This window comes from Marmota marmota, unplaced genomic scaffold (genome assembly GCF_001458135.2).
Source record: "Marmota marmota marmota unplaced genomic scaffold, marMar, whole genome shotgun sequence".
Classification (NCBI taxonomy): Eukaryota; Metazoa; Chordata; class Mammalia; order Rodentia; family Sciuridae; genus Marmota; species Marmota marmota.
In genome coordinates, this window is record NW_026000020.1 from 5,577,984 (window position 1) to 5,591,712 (window position 13,729).

The 13,729-nt window shown below is 48.0% G+C and overlaps 1 protein-coding gene across 19 annotated transcripts in view; it reads right to left on the minus strand.

The window, feature by feature from the left end:
* Inpp4a (inositol polyphosphate-4-phosphatase type I A) overlaps positions 1-13,729 on the minus strand; it is a 135,347-nt gene that overhangs the window by 57,566 nt on the left and 64,052 nt on the right. For 18 of the 19 annotated variants that reach the window (XR_007350201.1, XM_048810306.1, XM_048810298.1 and 15 more), the window contains 3 exons: positions 4,368-4,429; positions 3,054-3,262; positions 2,484-2,528 (listed from right to left, as the gene is read on the minus strand). Coding sequence is in view for 18 of the 19 variants with exons in the window: in XM_048810306.1 (XP_048666263.1) it covers positions 2,484-2,528; positions 3,054-3,159 (151 nt within the window). In the remaining variant the exon portion in view is untranslated. Of the gene's footprint in view, positions 1-2,483; positions 2,529-3,053; positions 3,263-4,320; positions 4,430-13,729 lie in introns of those variants that run through there. The other variant, XM_048810294.1, reaches the window with a different exon arrangement.

The window sequence follows — 13,729 nt, forward strand, 5'->3', positions numbered from 1 at the left end:
TGCTATTCTTTTTTATCATATCCTGTTGGTGGATACAATACCTTCTCTTGAGAATATAAATTGTAATTTCTTTCATGTTTTCTTCTACTTCTGAACCATCTCTGTTTCTTCCAAGTTCTATTTTTTTCTTTCATTTGTAGGCCTCCCACACAGGTCTTTCATTTTGTTTTAAATAAATTTTGAGCTACAATTTTTAAGTTAAAAGTACCCATTTTAAGTGTACAGTTCATTAAGTTTTGGGAAGCATCCATGCCCATACAATTACACCACTATTAAGATATAGAACACTTCCGTCACCCCAAAAAGGGGTTCCTTCTCTTTTTCCAGTCAGTCCTAACCCCATCCCAACAACCACTAACCTGCTTCCTCTCACTACAGGTCAACCTTCCTTGAGGTTCTTGTGGATGGGACCACACCACATGCAGCTTCTGTGTACTGCTTCCAGCTTTTGCTGTGCACAATGCTTTCAAGATTCGCCCAGGTGCTTATACGTATCAGCCACGCAATCCTTTTCCTTCCTGGATGAGATTCCTCCCATAACTAGCTATTTCACAGAGTTGAGTTTCCTGCTGATGGACATCTGAGGTGTCTCCAGTGTAGGCTATTATGAACTGAACCACAGTGAACACTCAAGCACACATCTTTGCATGGACAAATGTCCACATTTTTAAGAATGGGGCACTGAAGGCCAAGTGATGCTGAGTGTGGAGCTGCTCAGCATGCCTGCTTTAGGTTAGGGTCCAGAAAGCAGTATGTCTGTCTCTTTGGGAGGAGTGGATGAGGATGAGAGCAAAGTTGACAAGTGGAAGGAGCTTGTTATTCAGTAAAGTGTTCCACTTACTCCTGGCTTCCTCTGGCTTAGCATCCTATCTCCTCTGGGCTGGTGTACCTGGCCTGGAGCCCCTGCTTCTGAGTTTCTTGAGGAAAAAAATCCTCTAGTCTCTGCCTGGCTGATGGGACTTAAGAGGAACCTGAGCCCAAACTCTGATCTATAACAAGGGGGTATATGGAAATATTCACTGTGCTAGCTAAAACCAAAAGTCTGTGAATAACTTTTGCAATTTGTAAAAAGCAAGAAAGTCCTCCTAAGGTGGTGAGCAGGAGTATGGAATTCCAGCAGGGTTATGGCTGCATCCCCAGATCTCTCACCCCAGAATGTAGCCCAGCACTCAATGTCCACTGCAGACCAGCCAGCAAGTCAAGGCTGGGGAGACCCTCCGAACATGTTAAGGAAGGTAAATCTGAAATGGTAACATTTTCTGAATTTACTATTAATTTAATAATTGTTCACTTTTATTTTTATGAGTTTTGCAATTTGTCCAAGTCTTTTCAGGAGGGGAGGGGAGTTTAACTGCCTTGATCCTCTTGGCTCTCAAATGAACACCAGCAACCCCAAGCAGCATGTGAGGAAACTGGGTCAGCAAGGTCAAGTGGCAGGCTCAAGGACATGCAACTTGTTTGGCACAGTCAGAACTAGAATTCAGGTCACCTGACTCTCCAGAAGTGCCTCTTTAATGTCACATTACCTCCTGGACATCACTGCTGAGCCAACAACCAATGCTGACTATCACCAAGAGCTGGGGGAGAGAGGAGCTCTGGCCCTGGCCCTCGACCCTGTACATTCTAACCCATTTTGGGGGAAGGAGGTTGGGATTAAACCCAGAGGTACTTTACCATTGAACTATCTCCCCAGTCCCTTTTAAAATTTTTATTTTTTATTTTGAGACAGGGTCTCGCTAAGTTGCTGATGCTGACCTCAAACTTGTGAACCTCTTGTCTCTGCCTCCCAAATTGCTGGGATTACAGATGTGTGCCACTACACCCAGCTCCCACCCACTTTTTCTGACTCTCACTGAGAGGAACAGCAGGCAGATGTCATCATCACCTTCTGCAGTATAGGGAATCGAGGGATATAGAACTAAACTCTTCTGGCCAGGGGCAGAAATTAGAGCCCTAAGCCCAGTTTTCTTACTCCTCCCCTCTCCCAAGAATAGGAGGAGGGGAGAGAGTCTCTGCAGCAGCTCTGAGGCACTCACTTCCCTGTCCCCTGGCCATGGCAGGACTGCCAGAGCACTTCCCAGACAGGAAGTTTCTGAGGAGACCGTAGCCCTGTGGGCCTCTGAGATTCCTTCCAGCCTCATCCTAGAAACACCTCTGCAGAGGTGGCAATAGCAGCAAGTTCTTAGAGACAAACCTGTGCCCGTGGTAGGATTTGTGGTTTTGTTTTTAAGAGACATACTTTTCAAAACAAAACAAGCCGGGCGTGGTGGGGCACACCTGTATTCCCAGCAGCTCAGGAGGCTAAGACAGGAGGATAGAGTTCAAAGCCAGCCTCAGCAACAGCAAGGTGCTAAGCAACTCAATGAGATCCTGTCTTAACACAAAATACAAAATAGGGCTGGGGATATGGCTCAGTGGTCAAGTGTCCCTGAGTTCAATCCCCAGTACCCACCCTGCCCCCCAAAAATTAAAATGATACCTACCTAGGCTGAATTCTAAAATGGGTTCATCTGGATCTTGTATGTTTCCTGAATAGAAATGAAAGAATGAAAGAAAAAAAATCACCTTTATTAAATCTTTCCTTGCTTTTTTAGATTTAATACAATAAAATCTACCACTCTACTTCTTCCCACACCCAACCCCCAGTTATTATAGGAAATTATTTCTTTGCTTTCTAAACATTTTACTTTTGAGAAGCCTCAGGTTCTAAGACCACAATGCCCCTCCTTCTGGGGTCCACATGCCCACAATGCAGAGGGTTTGTCACAGCCAGGTACGTACTATGGACATTCCTATATCATCTATTGGCAAATGGGCCCCAAAGAGGCCCACTTAAACTGGAAAAGATGACGATCAGGATCTAGCAGAGCACCTCCCAGGGGGAGGGTTGACTGTCCCTCCCAATTTCCTAGATCAATCATAAGAAAGCCACAGCAGAGCACCCTCCCCATTCTTCCCGTCCATCCTATGCCCAGGAGGCAGGCTTGGACAGTGTGGGCCCTACATGCTGAGAACTCACACCAGGGGCCCTGGGCAGACCCTGCGAGGCTCACCTGCCAGAGACAGGCCCAGCATATCGGCTGCCACATCAATGGTGGAAGCCCGTTGCATTGCACGGGCCCTTGCGCCATGGCGAGGGCTGTGCTCTCTTGCTGTCATGATGTCATTTGTGAGGATGTGCTTCTTGTTCCTGGGTCAGACCACACCTGATTCCCCAGGAAGCAATGTCACCAAGTCCTAGTCTCCTAAGGTGGCAGAAGCCCTGAGAAATAGAAGCAAACACTGGTAAGAAGCCAGAAGGATGGTGACTGCAAGGCACTATGGAGAAAGAACAAGACCTAACGTGGGCAAGAGGCAGTAACCAGGGTCCTCTGGCAGATAAAGCACTGGGGTGGCATACCCGCTGCTCTCAGCCCATCTAATTACTACTTCTCCCCTCCACTCCCCCAACACGGTGCACCCATGGATTCCCATAAAGAAAACATGTTCTCTTCAACAGATATGCCACAATAAATGATGTGACTTATGTGCTCATACAAATGGCTTTTGCCACATCCAGTGGCACATGTCTATAACCCCAGATACTCAAGAAGCTGAAGCAGGAAGATCAAAAGTTCAAGGCGAGCCTTGGCAACTTAGTGAGACCCTGTCTCAAAATTAAAAAATAAAAAGGACCAGGGATACAGCTCAGTGCTAGAGCATCCTGGAATCAATCCCCAGTATCACAAAAAATAAAAATAAATAAATAAGGCTTTTGAGATTTTTCTTGTTGCTTTATTATGCTCTCCTATCGGCAAGTCTTACAGATCCTTTATAATCTCCAATCAGTTCACCCCTGCTTGGATAGGGACAAGAGCTTCATGAGAGGCCTGCAGTCCACGGGCACAGAAGAACTCTGGAGGGACAAAACTCAGGTCTCTAATCTACTTTTCTGCTTCTCTGAGCTAAACAAACTCCTGTGTGTCTTGGTCTCAGGCTCTGTTTCCCACAAAGCACCAAGTGGTAATCTGCGCCTAACTGAAGGGGAAAGTGCTGAGGTGAGATGGCGCAGGGGGAACTGCCGCCACAGGCTGAGTCAGACAGAGACTGCCCTGGTGCAGCACAGGGCTCACACTCCACTCCCAGAAGTAGGTTAAGCAGAGAGAATGGGGTGTTGGGGTTATCCAACCTATGTCCTACAACTCCTGCTGGATCCAGAGGAGCCAATCTTTGTAAGTCAAGATAATGAGGCTAAGTCATAAGGCTGTTAAAAACATCCTCTTGAATGTCTCCACACATCCAGGGAGACCCATCTTCCCACGGGTTTCTATGACTCTGTACCTGAAGGACCTGGGCTTCTTCTCTTGACTCAAATTCAAGTGACTTACTGGACATGTTTGCTTTTGGACCACATGGCATTTCTTCATAGAAGATCATCCAAATCCATCATCTAAAAACAGAAAAGCAGAAACTTGATGAGCTGATCAATCTGAAGCTCCTGAGAACACAAAGCCTAGAAAAGTGAGGAGCCAAGAGCTACTCCATGTTGTTTGAGCTCTATACCCCAATCTAACTTTTGGCTCAAAAACACAAGTCTTGCTCAAACCTAAAAGAATAAGAAATAAAAAGTGCCCACTCCTTCCCCCAGCTGCCAAGGGGTAATCTGTTGGGGGAGTCTGGGCCTGCCCTTCAGAGCCAAGTGAGCAGTTGAGTGGGTTTAGGAAAAACACGGAGATGTGAATCTGAGTCCGAGCTTTGCTGCTCACAAAACTAGACCCCAGGAGAACCCTTAGAGGCTATGCCTTTTGGCGCTGAAGATAAGACTAGTTGTACATGTCACATAGGGCTGCAGCTGAAAACCAAATAAATATGTGAGAAGAGGACTCCACTGAACCTTCCTCTGCCCCTGCTGCTGTTGCCTGGTTCCCAGAAGGAAGTGCCAGGCCCCACTCAGGACCCAGGGCCCAGCTCATGAGCTACCTGAAAAGTCCCAGGTTCTGGGAAGGGGAAGACAACAAGAAAAGTGTGCTCAGCCCTCAGGCAGACTGTTTCTGGCCCCTATCTCTTCCACTGGGGATGCCCAGGGGCCCTCAGCTAGGCACCTCAGCAACCTCAGTACAGAGCCTTGGCCTGGCAGGGGAGCCACTGTAGAAATCACTAAGGGAAAGATTCACTGTTTTGTTGGTTTAATCACAGCCAGGCATGCAGGTACAGTCAAAAGGTTTACGGGGGCTGGGAATGAAGCTCAGTGATAGAGGGCTTTCTTAGCATATACAAGGTCCTGAGTTTGATCCCCAGTATCCTGGCCCATCCCCACCCCCACACAAAGGTGTACAAGCCAAAAAAATATTCAGTACAAACTGTGCAGCTGTACAACTATAGTACTAAAACCTGCATTTTACAGTAATGCTGTTATAAATGAACAAAAATTCACTAATAATGCAAATGGCAAGTGGTATGAACTCATGAAAGATGAATACACATGGTAAATATTCTGGAAAAGAGACCAAACTCTATAATAATGAAAGCAATGCTAAATACACCTATCTTCACCTAAATTAGTGGAGGTTTATCTGTTCATCTAATGAAAACACATGTTGCTAGTGGACCTGGGGGACACTGCACAGGGCTCTCCTATACTCAGGTCACATTTTAAAGTTGTATAAGCATTTCAGAAAACAAATCTTCAAAATTTATAAGTGATAACAATATTTGTAAGTGATACAAGATTTGTAAGCAATAACAAGATTCTTGCCAATAATACAAAATATGTAACAGACTACTGAACAGAGACACCTGTAGCATTACTTCTAATGACAAAGACCAGCTATCAGTATGTATGTTCTGGAGAAACCATAAGATATGCTATTTATTATACAGCTGCTAAAATGATCCTAATAAAGCCCATAAACACATGAGAAGTTCTTCAACCTCATGTGTCATCAGGGAATGCAAAATGAAACCATGAGCTACCCCTGAACACCCACTAGAGGAGCTTCAAGGGAAAGAGTGGGCAGAGCCAAGTGCTGGCAAGGATGTGGGATGGTAACTGCCCCTGACGTAGCTGGTGCAGCAGAAGCAGTGTGGCCACTCTGGAAACCTGGCCATCTCTCTGCAAGCCGTGCATCTGCCTCTCCCATGACCCAAGACACCACTCAGGGTGCAACAGCTAACAGAAATGCACACTTATGTCCACCAAAACAAATGTGTGCAGAACATGTAGAGCAGTGACAGCCTTAACTGATAGTAAGATCCCAGAGATAATCCACACCCTAATCAACAGCAGGATGGAACAACGTGGATGAACTTTGGAGACAGTGTCATGGGGAAAGCCAAGCACACAAAGCTGGCTCTAGGCAGGGCTGCCTGTGTGGGGTGCCCCCAGGCATGGAATCCGTGAGTGAGGAGTCAGCAGAGGGCTTTCCACTGGGAAGGGCTAGTGGGGCTCTGATAACACCCTCTTTCTTGGTTTGGGGTCTGGTTCCCTGAGTGACTACACTGAAGATTCACTGAGCTGTGCATGAGTGGGTTTTGCACCTCAATAAAAAGTGCATTTAATTCCTCTACTAACTATAATAAAGACAACACAGCATGAAAAAACGCTGATGTGGGCTCTGCGTATCAGGTGTGCTTTAATGAACTATTCCACCTGCGCTCTGGTCACAGCTGTTTAAAGAGCAATGACCCAGAGGGAAGGAGCCCCAGGGAGACCACACTGAGACACTGGCCGTGTCTGGGGTGATCTTGGGGTTTGTGTTTTCTGTCTTCCTGTACCTCATCCTTGTGCATCATGGAAGGGTGCACCCTATGCTGACCCACTGGGTGTGACTGTGGTGTGAGGGAAGAGTTCCTGCCTCTTGACCCTTTTCCCAGTGTGTCTCCAACATTCCATCACCTGCCCCACTGCCCTGCTCAGTTTGGGACTGAAGGAGCCAGGGAGACACTTTGAGTGGGACAGCGGAGACACATCACCTAACCGAGGGCCTCATCTGTACCCCACCATCTTGCCAGTCCTTGGGGGCTCCACTTTTATCCCCTTCTCCTCCTCCAGCTGGGTCCCTGCACATTTTTACATTATTATAGGTGTGGTGGCGTCTCTGGAAATAGAAATCCTTCGAGTAGAACATCTACAGACTAATTTTACACTAGATCATGGGTCAGAGAAACTTTTAGGTCAAAAATACTTCAGAAGCCACTTCATAGTTATTTGGGGGCATTTAATTAGAATCTGCAATTGAAGTCACCAAGACCCAGAACGTGAAGCTAATTTGCACAGCTGAACTCGATTGTCCTTCTTGGTCTCATTAACTTCAGATAATTCACCAAGGACTCCTGTATTCCCAAAGCCCATGTTTTCCTTCCCAGCTTCATCTGAAGATCAGACAAAGCTCATTAGGAGGAAGAAAAAAACGGGGCTTAACTCAGGGAGCACAGAGAGAATGTTGGAGTTGTTTGGGGGGCTGAAATTTCTTCTTGGGGGCAAGAAAGCAGCAACTGATCATGAAATTCATGCCCCCTTTCCCCACTCTGGAAATACGGGACCCCTTTCAGCAAGAGAACGCATGTCATCAAATGGACAGCAAACCCTGAGGTCCCTCCCACCAAGGTCCCCTCTCCTAGGCAATGCTGACAAGGGATCCTGGTGAGTCAGAGTGATGTGGGGCTCCATACAGGGAGTAGGATTCGTTAGTGTTGGCAAGGACTCTCAGAAGCGTCTAAGGAACCAGGCTTGGGAAGGAACTTAGGAATCTCAGGCCATGAAGGAGTCTGAGAGGCCCCTGGACTTCAGTGGCCTTTCAGGGGCTGCTGAGATAGTACTGAGGATGGGGATGAACCATAAGAACTCCACTTTGGTCCATCTTATACACTGGCATTCTTCTGAAAATAATCTTCAAAAGAAGTTGCAAAGATGAGATTGCACAAGTACAGACAGGTGATTTTTCTCAAGGTCACCTGGAGGTGAAGAATGAACTACCAGAATCCACGTAAAGCAAAAAGCCCAAATATGACTGGGGCTCCTCTGCTGCCCCGCCCAGCCCTTTGCTGAACTTGTGGCAGCAAACAAGCCAAGAACCTTCCCTGTGCCCCCACTGTGCACACACAGGCAGAGTACAAACACAGGGACAGACAGGACCATGAAAAGTATGAGAGTCAGTGTGAGTCAGCGGCCCCTGAGGGAGAGCTACTTTAGGAGGTGGAAAGAAGAGGAACTTTCTCTCAAAAGCTGGAATCCAGGATAGCTGATATCACTGCTCGATGAGGTGTCTCACCACTCATGGGCACCCAAAATTACTATTATAACAACCTAAGATGACAAATGTCTCCTTCCTCCAGGAAGCCTTTACTGTAGACAGACCTTACTAACAAGGGTTCCCCTGACAGGGCTAAGCATCTGTACCTCAGGGTACTGCATTTCCTTGAGTGACAGTGGAAGAGCCATCTGGGAACCTTGTGTTTCTCCCATGTCCTCTGGGGTGCCTAGCTCAAGCCTAACCCTGCGCCAGGGTGCCTAATGCATACCTGATGCTTAAACAAATCATCAGCCTCTGGGCTCACCTCTCTGGCTCCACCCTCCTTCTCAGGCACAGTGACAGGTCCTTCTCTCTAGTCCCCTTCCAGTTTTGTCAAGCTGTGTGACTGAGTGCAGAAGAGGCACCTGCCTACATGTGGATGGTAAAACACTCTTGAGATCTCTTCCCAGCTTGTAGTGGAGTAGGCAGATGATTCCAAGGCCCCAGGGTAACTCAGAGTTACAAGATGGAAGGAAATCAGGTCCTTGAAATCCTATGGAGCACAGCCCTCTCCCCTCCTTTTCCCCACATACATACTTAAGTAAGGCTTAAGTTAAGAAAGAAATAAGCCTTTGTGGATGAAGCAGCAATTGATCATGAAACTCATGCCCCCTTTCCCCACTCTGGAGACATGGGACCTCTTTCAGCAAGAGAACACATATCATCAAATGGATAGCAAACCCTGAGGTTTGGGGGGTTTTGTTACAGCATCTAGAGTTAGTAACCCTGAAATGTCTGGCAATACCAGGCACTCAATTAGCCACTCTAATGAAACAAACATGACAATCAGCACTTAAGACTTGAGCACAGCCTGGGAGAAAAGGATGCTTTGTTCTCTGGGTGAAGTATGGCTGATTCAGGATAAAGGAGCACACAGGTGATAGAGGGACCACCAAGAGGCCAGGAAATAGGAAGAACGCAGAGAAATAAAGATCTCACATTAGTAGAAAGTCAACCAGACAAGAGCATTTGCCTCCTACGGGAACCAGGAAAAAACTCAGTTTCTGCTACAATTCTCGCACAATCGAGAACAGGTCTGTGAAGCCCAGGTACCTGGGGTATTCCCACATACCAATCAATTCCACAGCACAGTCTCCAGCGGCACTAGCTGGGAGACCTCTACTCTAATCCAATTTGATCCTGACACCATCTGAAAATGGTGTCAGATCCCACAGGCTGTGGGTTCAGGCCCATAAGACTGCCCCCCCGCCACTTCAGATGTCAATCACAAGCACAGATTGTCACCTATACTTCTGACCCACTGGCTATCACCTGGGAGTTCTGACTCTCTTTAGGTTCAATTAATTTGTTACAGCAGCTCCAGAACTCAGAGGAACAGTTACTCATGTTTACTGGTCTACTACTGGTTTATTCTAAAGGCTATTACAAAGGGTACAGGTGAAAGCCAGATGAAGAGATGCACAGAGCAAGGCCTGTGGGAAGGGCTGCCACGTTCCAGGAACCTCCATACATTCAGCCAGCTGGAAGCTCCCAGAAGTCACATCTTCTGGGTGTTCACAGAAACTTCACTGAATAGGCATGACTGATGAAATCATTAGCACTGGTTTTTCAGCTCAGCCATTTCCAACCCTCTAAACACATGACTGGTTCCTGGCAACCCCTCAGGAAGGTGGTTCAGGAGTCCCCAGCCACCAGCATAGAAAAGACACTTATCACTCTGGAGATTCTAAGAGCTATATTTTGGAATCAGAATTGAAAGAGGAAATCAAATTTCACACCCCCTCTTTAACTTCAGGCCGGGCTCAGGACACCCAGAACACATCTACTGCTTCTCTACCTGCAATGTCCCCTGGGCTAGACCTAGACCCTGAGGTTCCAGACACTCCATGGTATGAGATGGCCTTAGTGCTAAGAGGGAAGTTTCACTGTTGTGGTCCTAGAACTGCTAATCCAACCAAAGCCGAAAAGATGAGCCACTTGCTGCCATGAGGTGTTCCAGATCAGCCTCTATTCCACCCATTCCCTAGGGCCAGAGGGAACTGAGGCTACCCAGGACTCCACCTGGACTTGGACCCATTGGAAGCCCAGCAAATAAGGGTTGACAACAACATGGGTGCAAACTTCACAACACAGGCACAAACCTGTAAGTGGGCATAGGGTGAGTGAAACACCAGTGCCACAGATGAAATGGGTCAGATCCAGACAGCTACAGTGACAGGGATGGGCAAGAGGCACAGGGCAAGGCCCACAGAGAGGAAGAGAACCAAGGTAAGGGTGACCAGAACTCAGAGTCTTCACTCCAGGGAAAGGCAGTGGTGGTCCAGGAGAGGCTCCACATACCCATCTGCCACCACAGCTCATTCTCTGATCCCCGCAAAGGGACAGGTGGCACCCACAGGACCAGGAAAGCCTGGCTTCTGTTCCAGAGCAACAGTCAGTGGTGGCAGAAACCTGCTCTGCCTTACGAGTGGAATGAATGAGCGGCTCAACACCTCTATGCGATAGCTCCAATGGAAACGTAAGCCTTGACAGGGAAGGGTGTGCCAAGAAGAGTGTGCGCCCAGGCGGGAAGACAGTAAAACCCACCCTTCCTTAAGTCCGGCCAACCGAGGAGGCAAGGAGGAGGGTGTTCAGTACAAGAGAAAATCGCTGCCATCAGATGAGAATAAAAGCGGGTGGGCTGGGCATGGGTTATTAAAAGCTAAAGGGAGAGCTCTGGGAGGAAGAGGAAGGAAGGACTAGGCCCAGCTAGAAGGCCTGTATTTTAATTTAGCAGATCTGAAGACTCCTTCAACCAATGGCTACTCCCCACCCCTTGCCTCCTCCCTCACTAAAATGCCAGAGAACAGCAGAGGCAGCGGTCTCTTAATCTTCCCCTTTCAAACAGCAGTCATCTGCACAGGGAAGTTCTTAATCTTTGAGGCAAAATCAAACTGCCTCCCGACCATAAAAGGCAAACAATGCCACCTGCCTCAAAGGATCAGGTAATAGTGGAACAATGGCCAGAGGCTCCCAGGACAAGGAAGAGTGGAGAGAAGAGCTGGGGAGGACACAGGAAGGTCTTCATCATGCTCCTCATGTATTATGGCCCAGATCTCACAGGCTCCTAGGACTCCACGGCAAGCTCTTCACACCTGTCCTTCTGCAACCTACACCTTCAGTTCAATCTGCGAAGCATGCCACTTCAGAGTCCTCCTCCCCTAAGGCAGCCTTGCAAGAGTTGTCAACTTCTTCAACCTCAGGCTCCAAATCTGCACAGAAGGAATAATGGATGCCCTGAAGAGAAACACCCAGAACACCCTCAAGGAGCCTGTTGCGAGGTTCTCACCTCTGCTTTTCCTCTCCTCCCCTGAGGACAGCCCTGGGTGCTTTCATACTGGGGGTGCCTTTATACTGGGGGTGCCTTTATACTGGGATTCAATAAGCCTGGAAGGCTTTTGTCCACAGCCAAGTCTGGGTGAGTTCCACCCAACTCTCCAGCCTTCTCTGACTCCTCTAAGCAGAGCTCTTCTCCACAGTCCTCAGCACTTGCTTGTGTTGCAGATTATAGTGACCATGTTTTCCAAAACAAATATTAAACATAAAGGGTATTGCTGAACGGAAGCCCTTCTTGGAGGCACCATGGCTTGTGGAGCAGCCTGGGCATTGGCGTCACACCAGTGGGGAAGACAGCTGACACCTGGTGAAGCACAAACAAGCATATGACCTTCTCCAAGGTCCCGTCCCTGTGCCTGAGTTTCCCCAATCATACAATGAGGACAAAACTCTGTTAGAAGGATGGGTGAGGAGACCCCAGCTCCCTGGGGAAGAAAGTGAGGTGGATGCTCTGATGTTCCAGGCTTTGCATCTATTAAGCAGCTCTCTATGCTGGAGAGGCTTTCTCTGTCCCTCGGCAGAGCTCAGCTCTCTGGCACTTTCTGCTCCCAGTACCTGCACAGGGGAAGAGGACTACAGGGAGGAAAGCTCTGACCAAAGAACTCACCATGCTGCGGAGCATCAGTGCAGCTGCTAGTGCTTAACAGCAGAAAAGACAGTGCTTTAGAAAATCAAGCAAAGGAAGATAAGAAAGTGCCAGTAATCTGCATCCCTTCTCACCCACAGACACAAACACCTGCCCCCGCTCCCCACCTGCTTGTGCTACCTGGGAGATGATCAACCCTGTACCTCTGGCTTCCCATTTCTCCAGCACTGTTCTCTACCAGTGACAATGGTAACGAGTTTTCACCCAATTTAATAGACATTAACAGGCCTCATTATTTTAATGAACATGGCAACTGAAATAATGACTAAGCCCAGATACTAATGCACATCCCCAGACTCTAATTCAGGGGGCTGGTCACCATGCTGGTCAGCCCAGGTTAGAACTGATGCCCTGAGTGGTCCCCCAAAATTTGTGGGTTGAAACTTAATAGTCAGTATGAAAAGTGTGATCCAGGTGGTGCCTGCCTGTAATCCCAGGTAGGCAGGAGGCTGAGGCAGGAGGATTGCCAGTCTGAGGCCAGCCTTGGCAATTTGGTGAGACCCTGTCTCAAAACAAATAATAATAATAAAAGACTGGGGGTGTACCCCTGTGGTACAGAGCCCCAAGTTCAATGCCTAATACCACAAAACCAAAATAAAACAGGTAATCCTTTAGGCGGCCATTAGGTCTGAAAGGCTCCACCCTCTTGGATGGGCCTAGTGCCGTATAAAAGGGCTGAGGGGAACTAGCTAGGCCCTTTTTGCCCTTCTGTCTTCCATATGTGAGGACACAGCAAGAACGCATTCACCAGACCGTGATCTTGAACTTCCTACCCTCTAGAACTGTAATAAATAAATCTTTGTTGTTTATGAATGACCTAGTCTCAGGTACTGTACAGCAGCCCAAACAGAGACATTATTAGATAGGCCAGTGGACATCCTTTAAATGACTGAGCAGAGGACAATTTTCACAAGAGCAGAACGAGCCCAGATGATTTCGCCTTTCTTTCCTGGTCCCAAGCCCCTCTCGTTTTCCCATCTCAGTCAGTGTGGCTCCATCTTTTCCACTGCTCAGAGCAAAAAACAAAATCAGGGCAAGCCTTCTCTGATTCCTCCTCTCATCTGCATCCCAATCCATCACGATTCTGTCAGCTCAACCCTCCCCACAGATATAGACTTCAACCCCCTCAGCACTCGAGCACCCCCGCCTTGGGCTTCTGACCAGTGTCCCTCCTACAGCCCAGTCTACCTACAACAGCAGCAGTAAGGACCCTGAGCCTTCTAGCAGCATCTTCACCCTGCCCAGGCCAGCCTGCCTGCTGGTCAGACCTCACCTGGAAGGCCTTCACACCAACCTCCCCTCTCTGGAACTCTTCTTCCTGGGACAATGGAGAAGCTGCCTCACTTTCTTTGTGTCCTTCCTGAATCTCAACTTCTCCAAGAGGCCTTCAAGGTCAGGTTAGAATTGAAGCCTGGCCCCTAGTGGTCTACCTACAAGCCACAAACCTCCAGGAGATTATCGGTATAGGAAGTAGTTG